The sequence below is a fragment of the Glandiceps talaboti genome, chromosome 14 (genome assembly GCF_964340395.1).
Source record: "Glandiceps talaboti chromosome 14, keGlaTala1.1, whole genome shotgun sequence".
Classification (NCBI taxonomy): Eukaryota; Metazoa; Hemichordata; class Enteropneusta; family Spengelidae; genus Glandiceps; species Glandiceps talaboti.
The window spans coordinates 5,808,753-5,834,617 of record NC_135562.1 but is presented as its reverse complement, the minus strand read 5'-3'; the positions used below and the strand labels follow the sequence as shown (position 1 = coordinate 5,834,617).

The window sequence follows — 25,865 nt, the reverse complement described above, 5'->3', positions numbered from 1 at the left end:
GATTTAGATATGTTGACAATTGTGTTTTATATAAATATGTGTATATGTGCAGACGACAGTGTCAGCCTGAAGCCACACTGTGACGTATACGACCATTGTATAATGACATATCTCTAATTACTACATAAAAATCAATGTTTTACTCCATGACATAACAATGGTATTATTTTTTTAAATGATTCCTCGATGTCAATGATTATTATCTGCAATATCCTCACGTACAAGATATATTAATTCCAAATTTACTCTTGCAAGTCAGTTGAACACACGCGAACAAAAAAGTCTGGTATTTTTATCCTGACTGTTCATCACAACACGCGTCTACGTCATCAGTTAGTGTACTCGTAAAGTGATGAGTAAACATATTCAAAGTGGTCAATAGTCTTCCAAATATTTCATAGATTATGCTTGCGTGAGTATTATTTATTATATAATGCTTTACACTTTGAGTCGAGGCGAGATGAGAAATGTATTTTATAATTTAGGTCATCAGTCGTATAGTTCTTGACCAAATGAAGAATAATATTGACAGATAGAACCCATTACTACTCTGTAAATATAATGCATGGCTGTCAGTGTCCACATGTGATGAAGGTAGATGGAAACCTAGGCACGCTATATACAACACATGGGGCTAAGTCACTAATCGGATTAAACGACGAACTAAATAACTAGAACATATTAACACTGTCGTAAGTTCAGATTGAAGAACTGAAGAAAAACGTACAAAATAAACAATGGCAACAAGCATATAAAACTACACATGTATGTAGTGTTTAAAAAAAATCCCAAACAAATCCATTCTGAATAAGAATTATGTAGACACGTGTAAAAGAGGTGAAAGTACATTTAATACGCATAACCAAAAAGTCAAACAAAAGTAAGGCAGAGATTTGAATACATTTTTTTGCACCAGCTTTAACTGTACGTATACAAAATGTCAACTCCCACACAGAGCATAAAATAAAACTACATATTTCACGCAACTAATATAGAGTGATAGTTGTTGTACATCGAACTCGGGAGAACATTTGACTTAATATGATATTGTGAACTGCATTACCGTTTTAGATGCAACTAATGTACCGTAAAACATATTTTCACATTACGGAGAATTCCACAGTGCTTAAGCAACTTTTTTAGGTGAATTGCACACACGTCATGCACTCGAGATACATATACGTGGCCTCCCTGACATCAACATGAAATGATGATAGACAGCTCAATGTTTTGTTTATTTAAAAAAAGGTTTAACACGATATCAAGAACCACTAGCACTAAACCTTACTTAGTCTCCATGGTAGTTTGTCAAATCCTTCTTCCTTCCACCCATCCATACATATCCATCCATCCACCCATCCACCCATCCATCCATCCATCCATCCATACATCCATACATCCATCCATCCACCCATCCATGCATCCATCCATCCATCCATCCATCCATCCATCCATTCATTCATTCATTCATTCATTCATTCATTCATTCATTCATTCATTCATTCATTCATGTAGCTAGTTAGCTAGCTATCAATCTGCCTGTCTAATGTAAATATATATATATATATATATATATATATATATATATATATATATATATATATATATATATATATATATATATTTACATATATATAAATAAACCCAGTGTATGTAATATATATATATAAACTCAGTGTATGTAAAATGTCTATGCTGGAGTAAACAGTGTCCAATACATATGTATGTAGAGCGGTGTAAATAACACAATATCATGTAAGATACACAGGAGCCGTTACACTGTGTTTCATGCATATATTTGTTCATATATATGAGCAAACACACGCACCTCACATTTCAATGTATGTTTGTAATATTTCTAATTGAAGGCCCTTGGTTACCAACGGATATCAATGATTCTTAATTGTGTGTAGTCAACATCCATATGATAACGAAGGCGACTTATTGACTTCTCCGCAAGAAAAATCATGGATAAGACGATGATCTATGCCAATCTGAACAATCCGCAGAAGTGATTATGTTCACACACAAAAAATGGATTCGAACGCTGACCTAGATTCACCAAACCCATGATTCCTTATACTCGTTACGTATATACAGTTAGAATCAGTTCAGATTTGTTGCTTTTTATGTGCACTTTGCCTTAAGGCTCTTACCATAATGTGATTCAACGAGGGAAATAAGACTGATTACGATCAAAACATTAAATGAGATTTGTTGTTTGACAACTGCTGCCTACTAGGCATAACGTATACATGTGTTAATAATAACGAAGACGTGATATCACTCTGTACATTAAATAATTCAATACACTGTGTACTATCGTTATCAATGCGTCGTTTTCTGATGATTCGTGACTACATTGCAGTATTAACTTGATACAAATACATCAAACGATAACGAATTTTATCGTGCAAATCAGCTTTATTCAGCCTGAGTCCGTCATTGTTTTAAATGTACACAAATGCGGTGCGAAAATGCAAGCATATACTTCGACTTATTTTAAATATAATATTTGCATTTAGATGACCTAATATGTATGTAACAATAGCCTGTAGTCTTATATCGACCTGCGACATCGTCCTTTGTGAGTGATTTGCGATGATATTTTTTAAAATCGTGTAACTTATAAAACATCGCTTGTATAGAATTAGATCAGATGTTTCTATGGATTTCTAATTTTGTCAGTATTCCTGTTTATAGCAATTGACATGTGAATACATGAATATTCATGAATAACAATATAAAGGCCATTGTGTCATCTTCATCATCATCATCATCATCATCATCATCATCATCGTCGTCGTCGTCGTCGTCGTCATCATCATCATCATCATCATCATCATCATCATCATCATCACCGCCACCACCACCACCACCACCACCACCACCACCACCACCACTATCAAATCATCACTGTTTACAAAAAGTAAACTGAAAAAAAATCCATACTTCTTCCAAATGGACGAAATCATTGTGTGTACTATAGTGATAATGTAACAGCGATCTAAAGCAAACTCATCTACGTCTGAATTATTCACTATTCACGCACTACCTACTGTTTGAAGAAACACAGACCCAATACAAAATTAATAAAAATCAAGTCAAACCCCATGTGAAGAAATTCTTCAACCTAAGTTAAGTTGAGATGACCCCTACCATCATTTATCAGCTGCTCCCAGACATCATTGACTTCTCCCCAGTCAAATCTAATCGATCGTCTAATTTAAGTCAAGGAGAAGACAACCCCAGGATATCATGTAGAACATGTCATTCCAAAATACTGCAAAGATTATGACATACCCCATGACGCGCGAGCATGGCGTACTCTGAGTATTTGCACGAGTGTCTGCAGTGTTCTCTGCAGCCGTACTTTCACGAGCATATCGAGTGAAGTGCAGCAGAAAACACTGCAAGCACGAGTGCAAATACCACCATGTACCCTCACTGGAACTCACGCGGCATGGGATTCTCTTATTATTACATGTGTTTATCCGAAACAGCATGCGCATATTTGGCACAAAATATTATGCTGTGTGATCGCGCGTTTGATCATGCATGCATATGCACAGTGCTAGCAAACGATCGACTCCGTATTTGCATATAATTTGCATGCAAGTATGCAATAAAAATGCTCGCGCAACGTACGGTGTAAGTAATCTCTGGTACATATGAAATAATACTTCATGCTACGGGTTGACTTTAATTCAATGCTGCAACCACTCAATCTGTAGGTACGTTCAAGTTAATCACTGTTATCCCACGTGACAAGTCGTCGTATTTCATTTCAATTTAATGTTGAGTTTGTTGACTTCGAACTTTAATATTTGATACTTATATGATATGATATGATATGATATGATATGATATGATATGATATGTATATGATGCGGTATATAGACTTGACATTAATCAACTGCCTGCCCTCTGTAATGTTGTATTATCAGCTTTCTGATTAGTGTTGCAATAATGAGTTTTCATTTCAATTTGCCCTATGCCTACTATTCTGAGTATTCAATCACTTGTGCTAAAGGTTCTATTTTTTTTGTTTAAATATGACTTACTGTTTCTGACCTCTGCAATTTTCAGGTAAACAGTCCTCGTCGCGATGCTTACTTACTACATTAAAACAAGTATTAGCGTCCATTTTGAGAAAAGGCTACAGTCATGACAAGATAAACAAATGTAACCTTTAACCTCGCCCTACCATTGGTCATGCACTTTTCATGTCAAACACCTACATGTATATGCGTTCGCAGTTCATTGTTCTTAATAAAGATGTGATAGCCCTTTGACCTTTAACCTCAGCTGTCCTTAGCACTTGAGATGACAACGTGACCATTTATGCGAGACTTTCCATCGTCGCCTCTGATATAACACAACTCAAAACGAGATTATTGATTCCAACATCCCTTGTCACGTAGGGTGATTAGATGACTTTTTTGGAATCACTAAAGATAGCTTTTTTCTGTTAAAACTTACACCCAAATACGATTCAATCTGTACAAATTGACGGCGATGTAAAAATGAGGCTAAAGCCTATTTCTTAATGTGCAACAATTCCCCTGTCACAATATAAGGCATTATCTGTGTGGCTCATCTTCGTTCCCAATAACTCCCTTGGGTCATCCTAAGGGCAACGCTACGCGCATATTACGTACACAGAAACGGATAAATACAATTAATTTTGAGAGATAAAATCTCTAACGTCGTAGTGAATATAAATCGACCATGTCTACGTGGATAAAATAGTGGGATATAAAACGTAGACGTTTTACATTGAATGTTTTCTTGCAATTTGAAAGTTTGAAATGGAGGTAAATTATACATATATGTGCAACTCAATTCGTAATTACCAATGTGGATTTTTAAAATTCATGATTAATATGGCCCTTTATGTTATTTCCATTTTATCACTATAGGAGCATCTTTTAAAATCTGTTTTGGTAGATATAATGACTTAATCATATAATCATATAGACCCTGGACTGTACTGAATAACCCGTGTGAAAACATATTTGTGTCACTTACAGTACTCATAACATTGTGCAATATGTCCATTTAAACTAGAATCCTCGCCCAAACGCCAATCACAAGTGTCAACTACTTATAGATAAAATAGACCTCAAATTGACATGTTCGACGTCTAATTATTGGCATTTCACCCCCCCACCCCCCCAAAAAAAAAACAAACAAAAAACAACAACAATACAACAAAAACCAAAAACAAACAAACAAACAAAAAGCTGACAAAAACAAACACAAACAAACAAACAAACAAACAAACAAACAAACAAACAAACAAACAAACAAACAGACAAAAAAAACTATATTAAAAAAACGAGTCAATATATGGTTGAAATGCACCTGGCCCAATAATTATCGCCAGTATTAAACTGGAATATTTTGTCGATCAGACATAGTACTTCAGTTACAGCATATACAGGTTTAATGAAATAAATGGCCAACATAAATAAATTATAACGTTTAATTTCAACAGGAATCGTAATTTACAAAGTGTTAAATTTTGAATTTATGATTTCCGATGACCCTTATTACCATATACTTCCATGAAATATAAGTCGATAAATTGTAACGTTTAGTTCCTAAATAAAATTGCAAATTTTTATTTAGCAGCGTACGATTTTGGACTTATGATAATTAAAAACATTTTATTACTCATAATAAAAAGAACATAGATAAATTACAATATTTAGTTTAAATGGAATTAAAATTTGCCAGACTGTGAAAAGGCTAATTTATGATTTTCATGCCCTTTATTATCGCTCCATAAAATATTATAGCTTAAGATAAATATTAAATAAATCTTATAATTTATTGGCATTATACATATTACAACTTTGAATAAATCACAACATCAGTGTCTGGACTTTTATAAAAGTGTAATCCATACATCAACAGAGTTTGAAATTACCGGTATAGGGAAACAATGATGGATTAAAAACGTCAGCGAGATTCTGATTCCTAAAGAGTTAAATTGTACAAGATTAACAATGAATATTTTGACCTTTCACCTCATCTACACAGCTGGGTTTTCGTAGATACACCGTGACGACTTCTCTTGACATGCAAATTAAAGTGCTGAATCGGAACGGAAGGTGTTCGATCTCTGACGGTCACGGGTCACGTGTCACCCGGACAAAACATTCCATCTCGGCATACTCGTTGTCCTGGGGGAAATTTTGTATCACTTTTACGTCTGTGTTTTGTTTTTTTGATTTTTTAAATTATAATATCATTATAGCTAATTCATTTTAGTCACGTTTTGACGTTTGTAGATACGCCTTGCACCTGTTTGTCCATTACTGACATTATTTGGTTTTTATATCTTCCATTAATCATTTCCGTCTAGTTTTATATTCGACGAGCGGTCTGTGTCTGTCTGTCTGTTCTGTAGTGTTTGTCTACTTTTCCTTCTGGTTGTGTCAATTTGTGTACAGCCTTGTGATGAAACATAATACATGAATTGAATAAAAAAATATATGAATTCTTTCCTAATGTGGGCGTTAAAGTTCCAGTCCTCCAGTGTGTAGAATTAAAGTTGCAAACTAGCAAATTTAGATACTTTTTTGATGTGTTGGAGATATGATAATCCGATCACTGAAAAATATTCAAGAAATCCGAGTCGTAATATTAAGGGACTGTCTGCATGCACACAGATCTAAATAAAGAATGCCTATTGTTTGGATTTCGTGATCAAAATTTGCATAATATTATCGACAAATGGACATAGTCTCGATTTTAATATACATTTGCTGTGCAGTATCATCCATATCTGTCGTTTATGGTACCTTGAGTGATTACACAATACTATTTTGACTTCTTTTTTTTTTATCAATATGTTTCTTTCTTTCAATGGTGTGAAAAATTATTTTCTAAAGGTAAATCATACTATGAGTGCATGTATTTGCAACGCTTACCGTCAGTCAGTTTATTCACTGAAAGTCTGTTCGCGCCAAAAAAAATAAACTAAAAGTGATATGGTAGAAGTCCGTCAAAATAAAGTGCAGCCAACGTGCACAAATGTCTTTTCAGCTAAAATATTTGAGCTCCAATTTAAATTAGATACGTTCATAGTATTCGGTTTCATAATAAGCTTAAAGTGTGGAAATTGCTAAAATTACTGACTGAGCTCAAAACCAGATAAGCTTAAGTGAGTTTATAGTATTTGGAATGTCCATACAAGTTATAGTATCTCGTATTGTCGGGTTTACGCAATGTCTGGTATTCTTGGACTTGTGGATATTCCAAGTATGAAGTCGTAATCTAAGGGACATTTGTAGACTATTCATGAAATTTGAAATACTCGGCTCTTTCCTGAACATCAAAAACCATCCCTTGGGAATTACTGAACGTGTCACGCCAATATTAGATAACGTATGGTTTAATTTATGTTGCTAAAATAAGACATTTGTCCATCATCAAACATTCATAACCGTGGGCAAGTCTCTATGTATACATTCCTGTGATTTCTTCCAAAAATGATAATAATTTTGATATAGGAAGAAATGGTTTCACCCTACTAGGTTAATGTGGCACAAACTGTGCTTATAAGCTTTATATTCAAGTGATTTTTTTGAAAAAACACATTCCAGTATAATACAGGGAATGTAAACAAACGAATTCGATTAATAACACATGGCACAGCATGTTGGGCAGAGACTTGTATTACATTTCATCATTTGATACGATTAGTTTATGACCACTTTTCATAACTGTTCGCGTCCACAAACAGTTTCCAGTTCCCTGGCATTTCATGTACATATAAAGAGGCCATAAAACTGTTCTTATCAAACCATGGTGTGTAATACAAGTCTCTGCTGTTCCAATATGCTGAGCCAATTGTTATTAATCCAATTCATTTGTTTACTTCCCCTGTTTGTAACGGGTTCCGTTTGTCCACGGTCTGATGTCGGCAGTTGTAACTATTTTCAAACATACGTAATTGTTTATGGTTCACTTTAATTAAAAATAGGTATAAATATGAAACCGTGTGTGGTTAAAATAGTGATAAGGTACACCTCCTTCCCCTAGAATAAAACTGGCCATGTCAACCCTTTCTAGACATACAACCCTGAAAAGAATTCATCAGAGTCCGTTTGGCGGCCTACACCATCAAACTTACAATAGAGCCGTGCAACTCCTTTCTCGAGATATCAGCTGATTTTCTCGCTCAACGCTAGTGACGTATTCATTTTAATCCATAACTATTTGGATCATTTGAATTCAATTTTAGACTCGAGTAAAAATTATGTGCTCGGTAAGAAAAGTTCCGTAAAATTTAGGCCTATCACTTTGCATATTCTTTCGTCCACATATGCAGGAAGGAAGTGGTTTTGTAATTTAATAGTACCGCCGGACGTCGAGAAATACTAAAAATCAATTATATATCACGAACCTGCATTTTATCATGTTTCGTGTTGTACTTTGATATATCTACCGCAAATTGTCAACATTTTGGAGTAAAAAAAATAGAATTTGATTTTAAAGGAGTATATGCGTTCGGTGCGGGCAATTTTAAGATGGAATTTGCGGTATTCTGCTAACCGATGCATAGTTAGTCATCACTTGTTATCGGCAGAACCCAAACACGGTATTCAACGTGACGCATATAGTACATATACGAGTGCGTGGATGACGTATTTTCTTATACGTAAGGTAAAATGTCTAGGAAACATATAGTATAACATATGGTATCACCTGTGCTAACAATACTATAAGATATTCTTAATGTCATTTAAGACATGCAATGACATTAAAATTGTACCAGAATAGTTTAATCAAGGTTCTATGTAAGTATTTCCCCCCGAGTAAAAGGTTAATAAACTCAGCTTGTGCCCCTTTGAGATATATCGAATGTGTCATTTGTTTATTCACTAGATGTCTAAAAGTACTCCAGGTTTGCCAGTTCGCCAGCAGACAGACTAATTGACTGAACTAGGCAACTTTTGCAGCAGATATAGACTCCGTTAAAGAGTGCGTCAATTGATATGACCATCACTGACAGACTTGTTCATTGACGCATACCTTGATGTTGACTTTATCTATTTACTACGTTCGATTAGTCTAACCAACTCTGTAACGAGAAAGTGTAATCTATTAGCAGCCGATATTTTTCTCAATTCTGTGGAAAGATTACGAGTCTACACGTGCACGAACCTGTCACAGTCAAGGCATCATGTCAATGTGATGGCTACAGGTACGTCATACATGCAAAGATGTTTTCCTTGTAAACTGTAGTTTCAATAAAGTGTACTCAGTCCTCCACAATATTTGCTCACTTGTCCCGATTTTGTCTTTTAAAAAATCTAAACTATCTTACTATTTTTATTAGTAATTTGTATTTCATGAAACAACGATTTTTAATTCACACACACGTCTAATCTCTCTCTCTCTCTCTCTCTCTCTCTCTCTCTCTCTCTCTCTCTCTCTCTCTCTCTCTCTCTCTCTCTCTCTCTCTCTCTCTCTCGAATTTCACAACAGCATTCGGCTTTTCTCTTTCATACAACCACAAAAAAAAAACAATAAGAAACTGGACATGCTACACTTTAAGATAGCAAGATTGAATGGGTACAATTTCTTGCTACATTTTGTTTTGGTGAAATGAACTACACATACCACGATACAGACATCAAATGAACACCGCAAAGGACATTTTACGCGCCCGTCATCGGGTGTTTGATACTAGGAAAACAATATTGGCGCCCTGAATGTCTGCATGGAGTTGCAATACATTTAAATATACTAAATGTAGCAAACAATGCGGTTTATCAATAGATGTATGGCATATGCTGATTCTTGTTGGTTTAAATTTCTGAGTGCTTGTATCAAACAGAAAAGCTGACCAGTATTGTGAAATTCACTGTACATACTTTTGAGAACACAAACACAAGTCACGTGTATGCATTTTATAACTGTACATGTCATTATAAGTTTATTGTCTCTTGATGCCCTTCATTTTTCTCAAAATGTTTATGAATATCACGTCTTTGTTGTACTGTCTAATAGTGATCCCAGTTGTAAATTACCATTTCAAGAGTTTGAAGACCTTTTAAATTAGTTATATAGCCTATCGATTTTTTTTTAAATTTCCACCCAGGGAGCACTTCGTCAAATTTCCACTTAAAATATGACCTACTCGGAGTGAATGCCATTATATGTAATCATTAATAAGGAGAAAATCCTCACTTCAAATTATGTAAGAATAAGACAATTGATGACTATCTGGTGTTTTGCACACTCTCCTCACGTTGCATGGACGACCCTTTCATCAGAGTAACCAAACAGTAATGCAATTGGTGCGTCACTTTTGACAGCACTCTCTTGAATATGGGTTTTGATTACAAAAAGCTAATCAATTTGAACATTTTGATTTGATGACTTTTCTAAGGGCTTTTCACAGGATCCAATTAATTTTATAGTATGTGATCTAGGTCGTTGACCCCAGCACTTTCTTAGATATATATCATGAGAAGAGTACGAAGGCCACAGTCAATAAGATTATTGAATGTATTAAAATTTGCTTTGTAGACACAACCTACTTACCTACCTACCTACCAACAGACAGACAGACAGACAGACAGACAGACAGACAGACAGACAGACAGACAGACAGACATACATACATACATACATACATACATACATACATACATACATAGAAATGCATAAGGAACTAATAAACCAGTCCGTATATATAGCTGTTAAATCCGACGTTTCGAATAAATATTCTTTTTCAAAGGAAAAATTGGCGAGACAGAGAAATGCCAGGTGAAAACCCGAACATTTCTAAATATAATGGAACAAACATACATACATACATACATACATACATACATACATACATACATACATACATGTTTCGTTTGTCTGTTTGTTTGTTTGTTTGTTTGTTTGTTTGTTTTTGTGTTGGTCGTTGGTTACATATTAATTTATATATTCACAATATTGCCCCAAAACGTAACTTTGAGTAACGTGTATGTCAAATGGTTTACTATCTAGAGATATATCCCGTATATTAGTCTATCACATATTGACGTCTGTAATGGTTGGACAGGTTTATGACAGGGTCATAAGTGTGTGCTGTCGTGGGATTGAATCAATCAATCACACGGAATGACCCCCGAACTCTTAAATTTACATAGACATGCTACGATCCGACGTGCGAAATATCCATGACCTGGTTCAGTAAGTGCAGAACAACAGCTTGCATGATAAACGGGGTTTTTTTAGTCAGTAAAGAGAAACTTATCGCCGACATGGGAAATTCTTACAATGTGTTTCTGATATCGCTCGGGTGATTGTCGATGCTGTGACAATATATCATATCAGGCGCATGAGAATAACTATTAGTGTACGTGGTTCGATAGCAGCATGACCCTGGAGTGACAACAAACATACCATAAAGATATAAATAGACTATTGAAAGCTTCAAGAGGAAATATAAATGAATTTATTGTTACATATACGTCACTATTGTTCATAAATCTCCCCACAACATGTAGTTTCTAATTAATCTACACCTTACCTGAATTATGAAGTAAGTGAAAATAATGGATAAATGTTGCCTGTTACTTTTTCTATGGAGTGTAAATCTTTCTTTTGATATGCAAGAACAAGAATGTCGTCCACGTCATTTCCTGTACACACGAAGATGATAATCACCGTACATCCTCCTCTCGATCCACAAAATATAGTATTCTAGTATCATTCTCACTGTTTTAGATGAGATTCTAACTAAGGAGGTAATTCGTGTGTGGGTTTTTTCTCATCATCGTCGTCATCAACATCAAACAGGCAGAATATTGACAATCTGGACACGTGTACGTTGTGATCCGTTGGTTTTCATGATATTCAAGTACACACGTGGTAATCGCGAACTGAGATGAGACATTTCCACAAATACTTATTAGGTGTAAAATCGTGTGTAAGAGCGGGAAGAGAGGGGATGTTCATTTTACCCCAATCTCCGAAATCTGTATCTAACATATAACTGTCTGTTTGTCTGTCTGTCTGTCTGTCTGTCTGTCTGTCTGTCTGTCTGTCTGTCTGTCTGTCTGTCTGTCTGTCTGTCTGTCTGTACATGTATGTATGTATGTATGTATGTATGTATGTATGTATGTATGTATGTATGTATGTATGTATGTATGTGTGTGTGTGTGTGTGTGTGTGTGTGTGAGCGTGCGTGTGTGTGCCTACTTGTCTGCCTGCGTGCGTGTATGCGTGCAGTTGGATGGGTTGGTGGATGACTGGATATGGATATTAAGCCAGACAATATTTTGTTTAGAGTCTACTAGCCTCTACTGTATCAAGGTCTCATGTACCAGTACTGTGTGATCTACACTTTGGTAATTAAATGTTGATATCAATGATAGACCATATATTACAGTCTACCACTGTCACGATTTGAAAGGAAACTACAAATTTTAAAGAGACTGTTGATTTAAAATAACGATAAAAATAGTTGACAGATACGATGTGTAATCATCAATGTTATTAACTTTTAGGTATATGATATACTAATTTATCATTCCAATTATTAGTTGACTTATTTACTATTTTTAAACACACGACTCGTTTTAGACAACAGCTGTTTGCAACCAATTAATAACGCAGCTGAATTTCAGTCTGGTGATGTGTGTCCTTGTGGCATTGTTAGTTTTCAAACAAGTAACATCAGGAGTTCATATATTTAATAATGCTTGGCAAATAATTATACTTCCACGACAAACAATCTACCCAGGTTTAGTGGCAACCTTTGATATCGCAGCAAGTAACTGAGTGAAATTACTATACTTGACGGGGCTTTAACATTGCAGATTACCTTTCATCACGATATAAGCATTTATGATACGAGTCAGTTCATATATGACATGTACTACTAGAACGAAAGTAGCGTATGATTATTGACACTAGAGGGCGGGATGTTCATTGGGAAGATTGACGCCTTTCCTGTAATGTATTTAATGTAAGTGTTTTTATTATGGTGAAAATGATATGAGTCAGATAAAATGTTTTTCTCGTTTATTCTTTTTCACTTGACATTTTTTGTGTATAATAACAGTCACCTGTTGTATCAAATTATAATTTGGGAGCCCCTAAATATGGCACTGACAGAGCTAATAACCTCAGAGAAATATACATGCGCAGCCCTGTCAACACTGGGTAGAGATATTACACTAATTTCAAGACATACAAATGAAATAAAATACTAGATAACAGAATTATATCTATATGATGAAGTTCACTCAATAAAAATACGATCTGAATTTAACCATGTACATTTAATCAATCAGCGGACAAAGAGATTGCCAAGTGAGATAGAGTATGTGCTCTCTCTCTCTCTCTCTCTCTCTCTCTCTCTCTCTCTCTCTCTCTCTCTCTCTCTCTCTCTCTCTCTCTCTCTCTCTCTCTCTCTCTCTCTCTCTCTCTCTCTCTCTCTCTCTCTCTCTCTCTCCTCTCTCTCTCTCTCTGTATATGTGATGATGATCACGATAGAGAAATATTTGTCCACCACTATCTTTGATTCACTTGCTTCTGGACCAAGTACTTGTTCGTTGCTATATGATCTGGTATTTAGACCGCTATTATCGATTGTGTTTGGAGTTTATATTGCATTGTATCTCAGACCACTATGGACTCATAGTCCCCGATAATGTATGGGAATGTCAGGGTACTGTAAATATCGCTCAGTGCATTTGTTATGACAGATAGGACCATTGTAAATACTCATTTTATCTGTACATGGCAATACAGGTATTCTGTGTACACATGGAAAACTTTGCACCCGGATATAGAGATAGCTTAGAGAAGCCAAAACGGATATTATGTTAGAGAATATGTTTACATGTTTGAATTCATATTGGATATCCGAAAGGAAGGAGAGAAGCAATACTGTAAGCAATAGTTTACGAGGGCTTTTCCTTCCTTGATATCGATATCACACAACCAAGTGAACACTAGGGTCCCAGGTCAACACAAGGTCAGCACAAGGTCAAAATTAGGTCAACCATATATAGGTCAACACACAAAAACACTGTCGTCATTGTTACATGAGTACTCATTTTAATTGGACGGAGTAGAAGTTTATATTTACATCATAAAGTTACAGATTCTTACAAATAAATTTTACAAGATAAATCCTACCATACCCAATATATAGTATAATATATATAACATGTCCATGTATTGATTCATCAATTCGTACGGTGTACATTATTACTAAATTTGGTCATTTGTATGAAGTTAGGCAGTCCATTTTGTGAAAAAGCGTTTTGTGTACTGCGTTCGTTGTTTTGTTATCAAGCAGTGCGTTTTCAGCCCCAGTGTACACTATCTTCATGCAAATAATCCAAATACATTACGGTCGGATTCTGAGAATAAATGTTAACAAGAACACACTGACAACTACACAACACCATCTCATCTCACTGGCTTGATGACAACCTGGCCACCAATCTGACAAACTCTTCAAAGCTGATTCGTCCATCACCGTCAGTGTCGGCAGCTCGCATGAGGGTGATGACTTGCTCATCTGTGTAATACCCTTTTCTTTTCACCATCATTATTTTCAATTCGTCAATTGTGATATACCCATTGCCGTCAGCGTCAATTTCCCGAAACATGGCTATTAATTTGTCCAAAGTTGTAGAAGCTGTGCCATGCAATCAAAGTAAAATATTGTTTACAATCAATGTCACCTTCAAATTAATTAATGACAAATTGCACCAAATGTTGGAAAAGTACAAGACAACGAAAACAAAGATAAATATAGATTTTTTTGGATACTTACGTGTCGGCTTCGCGTGTTCTTGTATCCAAAAGTGAGCAAATTCTCGTATGCTAATTTTACCGTCACCGTCTGTGTCAACACTCCGCATAAAATGATAAATCTTCTCGTCGTCATAGTCAATGTTCATTTTTCTAAAACCCAGTTTTAATTCTTGTACAGATATGAACCCATCTCCGTCGATGTCAAACTCTGCAAAGACGGCAATGATGTATTCCGGAGATGTCTTATCAATCACCACCACTCCTGCAATACAAACGGCATATTAGATTGCACATTATTTATGTAAAACCAAAATATTCTTCCCTTCCTCTGGAATAATATATGTTGTATCTGATTGAAATAATGTACCCAGTACTTCTCAGCCAAATCACTCAGTCACGCTTCTTCAGTTGTTATTTAAATAACATGTACGAAGGGGGGGGGGGGAATACCTGTGGTATACAACGCCCTCCTGCGGTCGTATGACCGGTCTACGTCATTGAATTGCACACAACAATATAACAGCTCATGAAGTTGTAATTTAGCCGAAGTATACTTGGAAAATTATTTACGCTCTGGTACAAACAAGCATGGATGTATGTTGTACGCTGTTCGGCTGTTTATATACACATTTATTCAAATAAAACATACTTATTATCCGTGGCACAAGGGTAGAACTCCACCATCATGTGTATTGCCAGCTTACTGAGTACACAAAAGCAAGCAAACCAAACAAACAAACAAAGGGACGGACGGACGGACGGACAGACAGACAGACAGACAGACAGACAGACAGACAGACAGACAGACAGACAGACAGACAGACAGACAGACAGACAGACAGACAAATATTTGCAATAATTTCACTTTATAATACATTGTCATCAAGGAATTGATAAGAGAGTTGATGAGTTATATTTGTACAAATACATAGTATTTCCATGGACAGATGTAGGATCCAGACTTTGTTACCGGATAACAAAGATAGCTTAGAGCAGCCAAATGGATATACTGTTCAAGAATGTGTTTACGTGTTCAAATTCAAATTGGATGTTCAGTTCAACTTCAACTTCAATGCTGAAATACAAGGATGACGGACATATTGGGTCGGGGCATCCTTAATTGATCACATATGGTTTGTTGGTTGGTTGGGAGACAGTACACGTGTACGTCGCATAATTATAAATCCATAAAGTATTCCTTTGTGAGGAGAGTAGATACAGAAACAATTGAACATTTGAATGGATTGGGATACGTAGTTTGATGTATTGACTCTGTTGTACGTTGTCAAGTACCTCGTGCAATGTATAGACAAGTACAACTGTATATGTAGCAAAGGTTGTGCAAATACCATGTCAACATGAAAATCAATCACCACATTAAATATATAGCTATATAGACTGGTCAAATAATACACTGTGTATACATGCATATAATATATGGGGAAAAAGCACTATCAGATGTAAATTCATACCTTTGTTGTGTTGTGTTGTGTTGTGTTGTGTTGTGTGGGTATGGATATGTGGTGTTGTGTAGGTATTGTGTAGTGTTGTGTTGTGGTGTGTTGCGCTGCGTTGCGTTGTGTTGTTTTTGCGATTCGTTATTCTGTGTTGCGATGTGCGCATGCACTGCGTGTGTGTATACATGTATGTGTGTGCATCTTTTGGTGAACATTTTCATTCGAAATTATGATTATATCAATCACCACTTCCTAAAGTGTTCTAAAAGTGATATTACCTTCTGAATAAAGTTGACATTACCTTCTGAATAAAGTTGTAATGAATAGGTCTGTTTACTGGGTACAATTGCACATTTGTACAGTTGTACAGTAGCACTGACAATTTACGTTGGCTGTACGATAGTGAATTGAGACTTGCCACCAGGCATTCTGGTGTTCAACAAAAAGTAGTTTTTTTGTTACACGTACTGTTTGCAACACACACCAGAGAGGATTTAGAACTAGGATCGAAACGTTGACGTCACTATGCATTGTTCTGTAATGCTGTGTTCAATAATGTTGACGTATAATGATTTAGAAAACCAATCAGACAGGCAGGTAATTATAAACAGACAGACATACCGACCGACCGACCGACCGACCGACCGACAGACAGACAGACAGACAGAGACAGACAGACAGACAGACAGACAGACAGACATTGTACCAGTCACATACATATATAGTCCCAAACCTTAGTGATTCCCTAATAGAAATTCCGTAGAATTGTGTGGTTGTGTCTGTGTGTATTCGACTGTATATAAAAAGAAATCGCTGTGAGCAATTCCCAACTCACACAACAGATATAATGATAATAATCGGATCAACAAAGTTATTGACATTTAAAACCAGTCGTCATAGCAATACCGTATATCGTTTATCTCGAAATTCTACAAATAGTTGCATATATATCTGTGTCCCTAGGACAGGAAATACGTTGGGTAGCGCATTGGCAATTATTTATCAGTTTTGCTCATTAAAGTGAGTACGTATGAAGTGCTTAAACATGTAATTAGACTCGACTATTAAGGCACCTAGTCCCTGTCTCCTAATAGAACAATGTAGTGATTGTACATATAAGAATATCGGTGAACTTTGAACAAGGGTATTACCAATTTGACAATGTTGCAGTGATAACATAGTAGCGTGGGTAGTCACGAGGTATAATTAACAATTAACTGTACGCACAGACAAAATAAAACGAACACCACAACGGAATAATTTCATTCTTCTTACCCCTTTCTTGCGGTTCTTCGACCACTTCGACACTTTTACTGGAACCACAGCCCATGTTGTTGTGATTTTCCGTAATGTGAGTGCTGGTAAGTCGCTTGGGGTGAACTTGTCGGAAGTATAAACTTACCGGACCCTGTGACTCCATGGCAACGTTCTGTTTACAGGGACATGCATAATGTAGGGTCAACATATCATAACCTATATACAGACACAGGTGGCAATGAAAGAGTGTAAGGCCAGGGATGAGAAACACAGCCGTACAGACAGACGTATACATTAGTCATCAATAGAGATGGATTTGTAGACTGTGTATGGTATTGTAGATAGGATCATTATTGGACATATATGGTGCTTGTCAAGTCAAGCTTGAAATCAACCCATTAATTTCAAACTCACTCACTCACTTACTCATTCATTCATTCTCAAACCTGCTCGCTCATTCACCCAGTATAATCCATCCACCCAACCACTCACCTAGTCAGTCAGTTAATCAGTCAGTCAATCAGTCGGCCATCCCACTAATCAACCAACCCACTAATTGACCAACCAACCAACAACCAGGAAACCAAAAATTAGTAAATAAATAAATAAATAAATAATAAATAAATAAATAAATAAATAAATAAATAGGCCAATCCATCGATCAATCAATCAATTTATTGATTAAATTCTGTCTACAAAACATACAAAAATAAATAGCAAGTAAACAATTATATCAATACATTAGACATCACAGAACAATCAATTAAACCTTGGATGATGGAGAGAGAACAAATATAACGCGACTAGAACTAATAAATGAATTAAAACTATTTCTAAATAGGTGTACTTTCCCGTTCAAACTTTGTTAATGGTGGTTTTATTCTAATTATATTAAATTATAATTTTTAAAAAACAAACATCAATATAATTACACAATGCATTGAATTTGACATACAATGAAAAGTGAGTTATGCCAAATATCAATATCAGTAAAACTTACTAATTGCAATGCAATATTAATTTGGATTCTTACATTGTATATACATTATGTTGTAAACTTCTTAAAATACAAACAATATAAACAAGGTTTTTATTCCTTTGAAAATGGAGATACAATATTCACTTCATATTTTCCTTAAATGTCGAATCAATCATTCTCTGCTTCAGTTGACAGGACTCAACTTAGACGTATTACAGACAAGAAAAGAGGTAGCTGATGTGAATTGGGTGAAACTTATTGCCTGGTTATGAGGGTATTAGTTGATGTCTATTACCCTGAGAACTGTTATTCAGCAACCATTTCCCCGGCCCGAGGCTGAAGCCGAGGGAAATAATTTGTTACATAACAGCACGACAGGTAATATGATGTCTGCTAGTGCCCAAATAAGGCAAGACAATAAGTGTTTTTTAACACATCACATTATCAGGTAAGTATTCTTTCCATGGTCGAAAGCAAATCATCAACACGAATCCCATAATACATGAATAGTGCCCTAGGTAAAATACAAAAAAAATATAGTGCCTGCTTTATGCAAATTGAGATCACTATGGGTCACTCGTCCATATCATGTGACACAGTGTAAGCCAATCACTCAAGGCTGTATATGGGAACGATGTGTTATAAAACCAATTATAATTTTGGATGTTCGAAAACTTGCCTACTCTATATATAGGTACATCATTCGACTCTAGTCCTGTAACAAGATTTGCATAATTCGATTTGCATAATTGATTTGCATAATTCGATTTGCATCTTGACATGTTAATATAAAACATATGAACATTTACACTTAAAAAATATATAAAACTTTACCCGAATAATACTCTCCATTGAACAAAATTCTTATCTTTGTTTTCTGTTGTCAAACATAAACAAATCCTACTTCATGCTATGCTGGAACAAATTCTCGATTATCACATATGAGTTGACGTCATGATTTTGGCATGAAGCCAAAAGACTAAAGTTGGGATGTTTGTTTTCACCTACAGGTTATAGCTATGGTGTAGCCAGGTGTAGGTGCCAAGTACTGTATTCGTTTCATAATGGAGGATGTTTTCATTGAATCATATAGTTTATTTCTTCTGAAACACCAAGACCGGTTTTCCCTGTGCATGCATTTTGGCGATCATTATAACAAATTCGTTAAAGTCTATTCGTCCATCTCCATCCTCGTCTGCGCTTCTGAGAATCTTGTAGACTTCTTCATCCGTGTAGTAACCTTTTATCTTGATGAGTCCAATCTTTATTTCGTCCATGGTCAGATAACCATTCCCATCACCGTCTAACTCTTGAAACTTAGCTCGCATTTCAGCCAAAGTAGGAACTAGAGGGAAGAAAGGGATAGATAGATAGATAGATAGATAGATAGATAGATAGATAGATAGATAGATAGATAGATAGATAGATAGATAGATAGATAGATAGATAGATAGATAGATAGATAGACAGACAGACAGACAGACAGACAGACAGACAGACAGACAGACAGACAGACAGACAGACAGACAGATAGATAGATACTTATAGATAGCTAGATAGATAGGTAGGTAGGTAGGTAGGTAGGTAGGTAGGTAGGTAGGTAGATAGATATATAGATAGATAGATAGATAGATAGATAGATAGATAGATAGATAGATAGATAGATAGATAGATAGATAGATAGATAGATAGACAGACAGACAGACAGGTAGACATACATACATACATACATACATACATACATACATACATACATACATACATACATACATACATACATACATACATACAAGTAAATCAAAAATAAAAATAATTCTTTAAATTCTCTTTTTGTGTCACAACTTTGAAGCTGTTGATGGGTTTGTAACTTTCAAAAGTTATTATCTTAACATAAAGTATGAGAAAGAAGTCCTGAATACTTACATGTATTCTGTGTCTGTTCTGAAAATTTCACCTGTTGTTGTTTTCCAACCCAATATATAGAAAATTCATTGAAGTCAATTTCTCCATCTCCGTTTAAATCCACCTGTCTCATAAAATGGTAGACCTCTGTATCGGTGTACGCTATGCCACCGCGACGTAAGCCTTCTTTTAGTTCTGCGATGGTTATAGCGCCATCACCGTTGATATCAAATTGACTGAACACAGTACGTATGTACTCAGGCGCTGTTTTATCTTTTGGGGGAAATAAAATAGGAATATCAATACCAAAGAGTCCCTGGTTTGTGTTAAATGTGATTTCGTCATTATTAGATAACCCAACTGATATCATGGTTATTGCAACTTGAAGCCTAGCGCCTCGGGACCCAAATTTTAGTGCAGGCAAGCACACAAGCATAGACACACACACACACACACACACACACACACACACACACACACACACACACACACCACACACACACACACACACACACACACACACACACACATACATACATACACACACATACATAACATACATCCATCCATCCATCCATCCATCCATCCATCCATCCATCCATCCATACATACATACATACATACATACATACATACATACATACATACATACGTGTCACAAAACATGGTGAATGATAGCTAATTATAACATGCAGTAAATGATTTATCCATTTGAGTAGCAACTACATTTAGCTTTGATGCAATAATTTATGTGTCGTCCTACGAAGTTGGCAAAGTTATTGAGTTATATAGTAAAACATTCTTCATTAACATTGTTCAATATGACCAGTTTATAGTTAGGCTACATGTTGAAGTCTATATTATAACGTTCTTTTAAAGACATTTTGGAAAATCATAGTTTTCTCAATATCATTTTGTCCTTGTCACCGACTGTGACTCTTTCACAGCTCATATTACTTGATTTGTTGAAGTTATTTGCACAACGATACCCCTACCCAAAAGACAAAATTTATGGTTTCTAGATTCTACTTTTAATCAATCCGAACGCCCTGATTCACAGTGTTATCTTTGCAATTATCCATAACGTTAGGTAAATACTGTCTTCCCCACTGTTGTATATATTGATTGCCATTCTATAACTCGGTTGATGACAATTCATGGACAAAGATCATGCAACATTCATGTACTGTTTTCAATGTTCTTAGTAAATAGACATGGTGTTGACTTACCCACCATGGCCGTCTTCAGTAAAGTTTTTGTCGCCGAGAAGATTTGCTGTTTTTTTAAAGTGCGAAAAAGGGCCACTGGTACCATACAAGGATTTGACGGTCGACACAGTTCGAGTAAACTCGGGATAATAATGTATTGATAATGTTTGCAGTTCCGGCAGTCTCAAAAACACCAAACGGATGTCAGTGCGCTTCGGACTTCGGAAGTTGTGTTAAGTCCGGTTCATCACCAGCTTGGGGTCATTGTCGTAGCAACGTTTAGAGTGTGATGGATGGGGTGGGTTGATAAAAACATGAAGCAATTATCACACATATTGGCAGAGCTTTATCTCAGCTAATCACGTAGCTAAAGGTTGAATCTCTACAGAGCATAGGCTGCTCGTGCCTCGATACAAATTCCAACCCATCAGAGATACTCGGTATTTCTTAATTGAAAACAGTCATGTATCATACATGTTTTGAATAAGTGATTGATTTAATTCGTGTATATTCTTCTGTAGTGTGCTGGAATAAGACAACACATTATTGTCTCCATTTAAACGTTGTAAACATTATGCACATTGGTATAAGTATCTCACATGACTAGAATATGCATATGTCTGTTAAACCTGCAATATATCGAGCCAGATGTGGGCTACTATATATGAAACTACGACGTGCAGTTTGTAGATTGGCAAGTTAATTACCGTGGGGTGGGCCTGTAACGCGTAGTTTATACCCTTCTTTTACGTCTTTGACTAAAATTCCAAAAGATATATTTTACAGGAACCACACTTGATTTGCATTGATTTCTCATTGTTCTGAAATTTTAAAGAAAAAACCCCATAGGTATCAGGATCTAACGAGTTTAATTTGTCTAAGTTAGGAATTAGCCACACGGGTAATCGTCACTCACAAATATGCTCTTACCCCAGGCAGAAAGAGACACCGCACACCAACAATTGCGTTTATACCCCTTCTCATTCTGCCGAGATTACAGCGAATTATGGCTTGCATATCAGAACATGGTGGAGGTATACTAAAACAAATATCAGACAGAGGGAACATGATTGTTGAAAGTATAAACTTTCGTTTGGAATGTTCTTTTGAGCCAAAAATAAATGTATTTAAAAAGATAATCAACCCACTCATTTTGTAACAATCGTTAATGTTGGATTTGTTTATTATATCTAGACATTCTTCATTATTATGCAGTAATATTTTCTCATTTTTACTATGTATTCAGATTTTGATGTGTATTTTCTAAACTATTTTGAAGTTCATCTATAAAACTCTGAATTATTATGACCTTAATTTTTCCATGAACTATTTTGATTAAATTAGACAAATTAGAAATAGACCTTTATTCCGGGTATTAGGAGAAAAGAATGATTATATTACTATTTTGATGAATGGGACGGTGTAATTGATTCCATATTAATCAAAGAATAAAACCACTTGAAACTCAAGACCTATGCAAATTTGTAGCATTTGCATGATGCGCTTAATTTGAAGATTGAGATATTGACTTATTGTAACAAATACGATATAAATTGATGAACTTTCCACCAGAAAATTTAAGATCATGCCATATGTAAATTAGGTTATTATTTATTTGTATGTACAGGGGTTCAAATAATACTGCAAAGAAAATACTGTTGAAAAGAATCATGCAAGACAACAGAACAGGTTTTGAGTGTATATTGTCATATTGCTGTGACATGGTCGTCACATGTGTGACGTCACTGAACGTATAATTATAATATTTTCACTTGATGTATTGTATTAAGTTAAGAGTGGCGATCGCATGACAAACGTGCGATAAAAATAATTCAAGTATTTAATAAAATCAGTCAGATGGTTAATCTGATGTTTGGTGAACTATATATATTGCAGTAGTCTTAAGTTATTTGAACACTTAACTAAAATGTAACTTAAGCTATGTCTTGAGTCATTTACTACATATGGTAACGGTAACAGCGCTAACTGCAGACATAATGTTGACCATGTTTATTGGTATATAAGACACTATATTACTTTGGATCTCGAACTGTGTGTGTGTGTATAGTTTTGGTAGTTCTGGAACTCTTTCTTGGTTGTAACTCAGAGTTTCACGCATTGTGCGATCATCAGACAACGTATAGAGCACTGTCTTAGCAGATATATATATATATATATATATATATATATATATATATATATATATATATATATATATATATATATATATATATATATATGCAAACTGTGTTAACTGTTACAGTATTACTCTGATATAACGGTAAATATTAACAGTGGATGAATGTTTAACAGCTGGGGACCACAACCAATCTGAATGCAACTTATATTTGTGCTTAAAACGATTCAAATTTTGGCTGTAGTATTGGAACATTCAGTCTAGTTCCTGACGACCGTATTCTGATTTTACACGATGTTATCTTCACACACTACGGTCTAGCCCGTTACTCTCGCACAGAATGTTGTGCTCTCTCCTACAGCGTTCATATAAACGTTATGACGTTGTCGCGTGATTTTGGTTTCAACAGATCTAGACGGAAGTGGAGTTCAGTTAGATATTTGCATATAATGCCAGTCCTAGAAAGGTCAATAACGTTTGACCTTTGATTTCCCACTATCCGACTAAACAATGGTTTATGACAGCCATCAATTTGTGATGGATTAAGCATTGCCAACCATGGGGCTTAACCACATTTAACGCCTAGAGTAACGAGATTGACTATTTGGAATGAATAAACGTAACATAGTGTAAAATCGGAATATGGTCGTCAGGAACTAGAATTTTGAAAATTGGAACCTAAGGAAAATTCGTTGTGCGTTTGCTCAATTGGCCAACTGCTTGTTGACGGAGTAAGTCGGGAGTCGACTTGAGAAGGAAAGGGAAAATTCAATCTTAATCCACCCTGTCTGCAATAATGACTAGTACATATCATGATTTACAACACCATATATAAAAGTTGTAAAAGATAGACATGTACATCCATGATGTCAAGGACAATTTTTTAAATACAAAATATGTTATGAATGCTTTGAAAGGTCGTTCGTTAAGAAAGTTATGGTTTACCAGTTACAATGAACTTGTAAACTGTTCCGTCCAAAAGAATTGAAATCAATTTAACTTAATTAGACAGATCATATATACTTTTGTTTGGTGGTCTGAGTATGAACACAGTGCATGAGGTTTGTCAAGTGGATTGTATTGATTATCATGTAGTCATTCATTTTTGTTCTGCTAAATAGTGTCAAGTGTTAGTTACTAAGTACCTACTTACTGTAACCCATGACAAATGATAGCCATAAATACAACAGGGGAAATGGTATGTGGAGTACTTCGAACAGTTGTTGGAATGCGGGTGAGAAACACCAAAAGAAAACGCTAGCAGCTTACACATGCCCTTCAATCTAAGAAGGGATTTTATGTAAATATTGTATACTATTTTCTTCGTAACCCGTTATTTTTAGGTGTTAAATCCTTTCTTTTGGTGCATTCATGAAAACTAAAGCCTCATCATCATTATCGTCATAGTAAAAATAATGAGCTATGTGTTAGAAACTTTCTTCCGAAATAAAGATAGTAAATATACCCTCCAACACTGAGGCAACCATATGAAAAAATCCTGATAATTGTTTGGTTCCGGTTACCCGATCCCATCTAGTTTTTCACTACCAATCCTAACCTTTTTTACGTATTCTAGAAAAAAAAGATAACGTCGCAACAATTGTGAAATCTAACAAGAAATAGTGGATGCGGAAACTGACATCAACTTAAAAAGACAATATAAAACTGTAATGGCTGTACATCTGATAGGAAGAAATAAATAACACAGAAACCATTTGGAAAACAATGGAAAACCTGAACTAGACACTCGCACCCGAAAAGAAATAACATAATAACATTACATACCCCACCTATTCTAAAATTGAGCGTAATAGGAACCACATATTTTTTTATTAGGCCTTATGCTAAGTAGGTTTTATTTATAGCCTCTACTTTGGTTATATGATGTCGTGGGAATCATGATCATGATTGGGTAAATCGAACGTGCCCCAGGTCTTCGTGAAACCTCATCTCCCTCGTTCACGGACGCAAAGCTACTCCGAGCAAACTTACGGGTATTTGTTTAATCAGTAAAATAATGCTGCTATGTTTTCTCCTTCATTCAAATGTATATTTTGAAGAGATATAGATACGACGACAACTGTTTATTGATTATTTTTACGCAATTTTATGAAAATAATATAGACTAGAAT

General features: G+C 35.4%; 2 protein-coding genes across 2 annotated transcripts; both read right to left on the bottom strand.

Moving 5' to 3' along the window:
- Window positions 1–14,447: 14,447 nt before the first annotated feature.
- Window positions 14,448–17,580, bottom strand: LOC144445878 (uncharacterized). Its single transcript, XM_078135520.1, has 3 exons — window positions 17,526–17,580; window positions 14,813–15,055; window positions 14,448–14,674 (listed from the first exon to the last, which is right to left on the bottom strand). The coding sequence occupies exons 1-3, from the start codon at window positions 17,578–17,580 to the stop codon at window positions 14,448–14,450; spliced, it is 525 nt and encodes a 174-aa protein (XP_077991646.1).
- Window positions 17,581–19,580: 2,000 nt separating this feature from the next.
- Window positions 19,581–20,758, bottom strand: LOC144445877 (neo-calmodulin-like). The gene is made up of 2 exons (XM_078135519.1): window positions 20,410–20,758; window positions 19,581–19,831 (listed from the first exon to the last, which is right to left on the bottom strand). Exons 1-2 carry the CDS (start codon window positions 20,756–20,758, stop codon window positions 19,581–19,583), a joined length of 600 nt encoding a protein of 199 aa, XP_077991645.1.
- Between the last annotated feature and the right edge of the window lie 5,107 nt (window positions 20,759–25,865).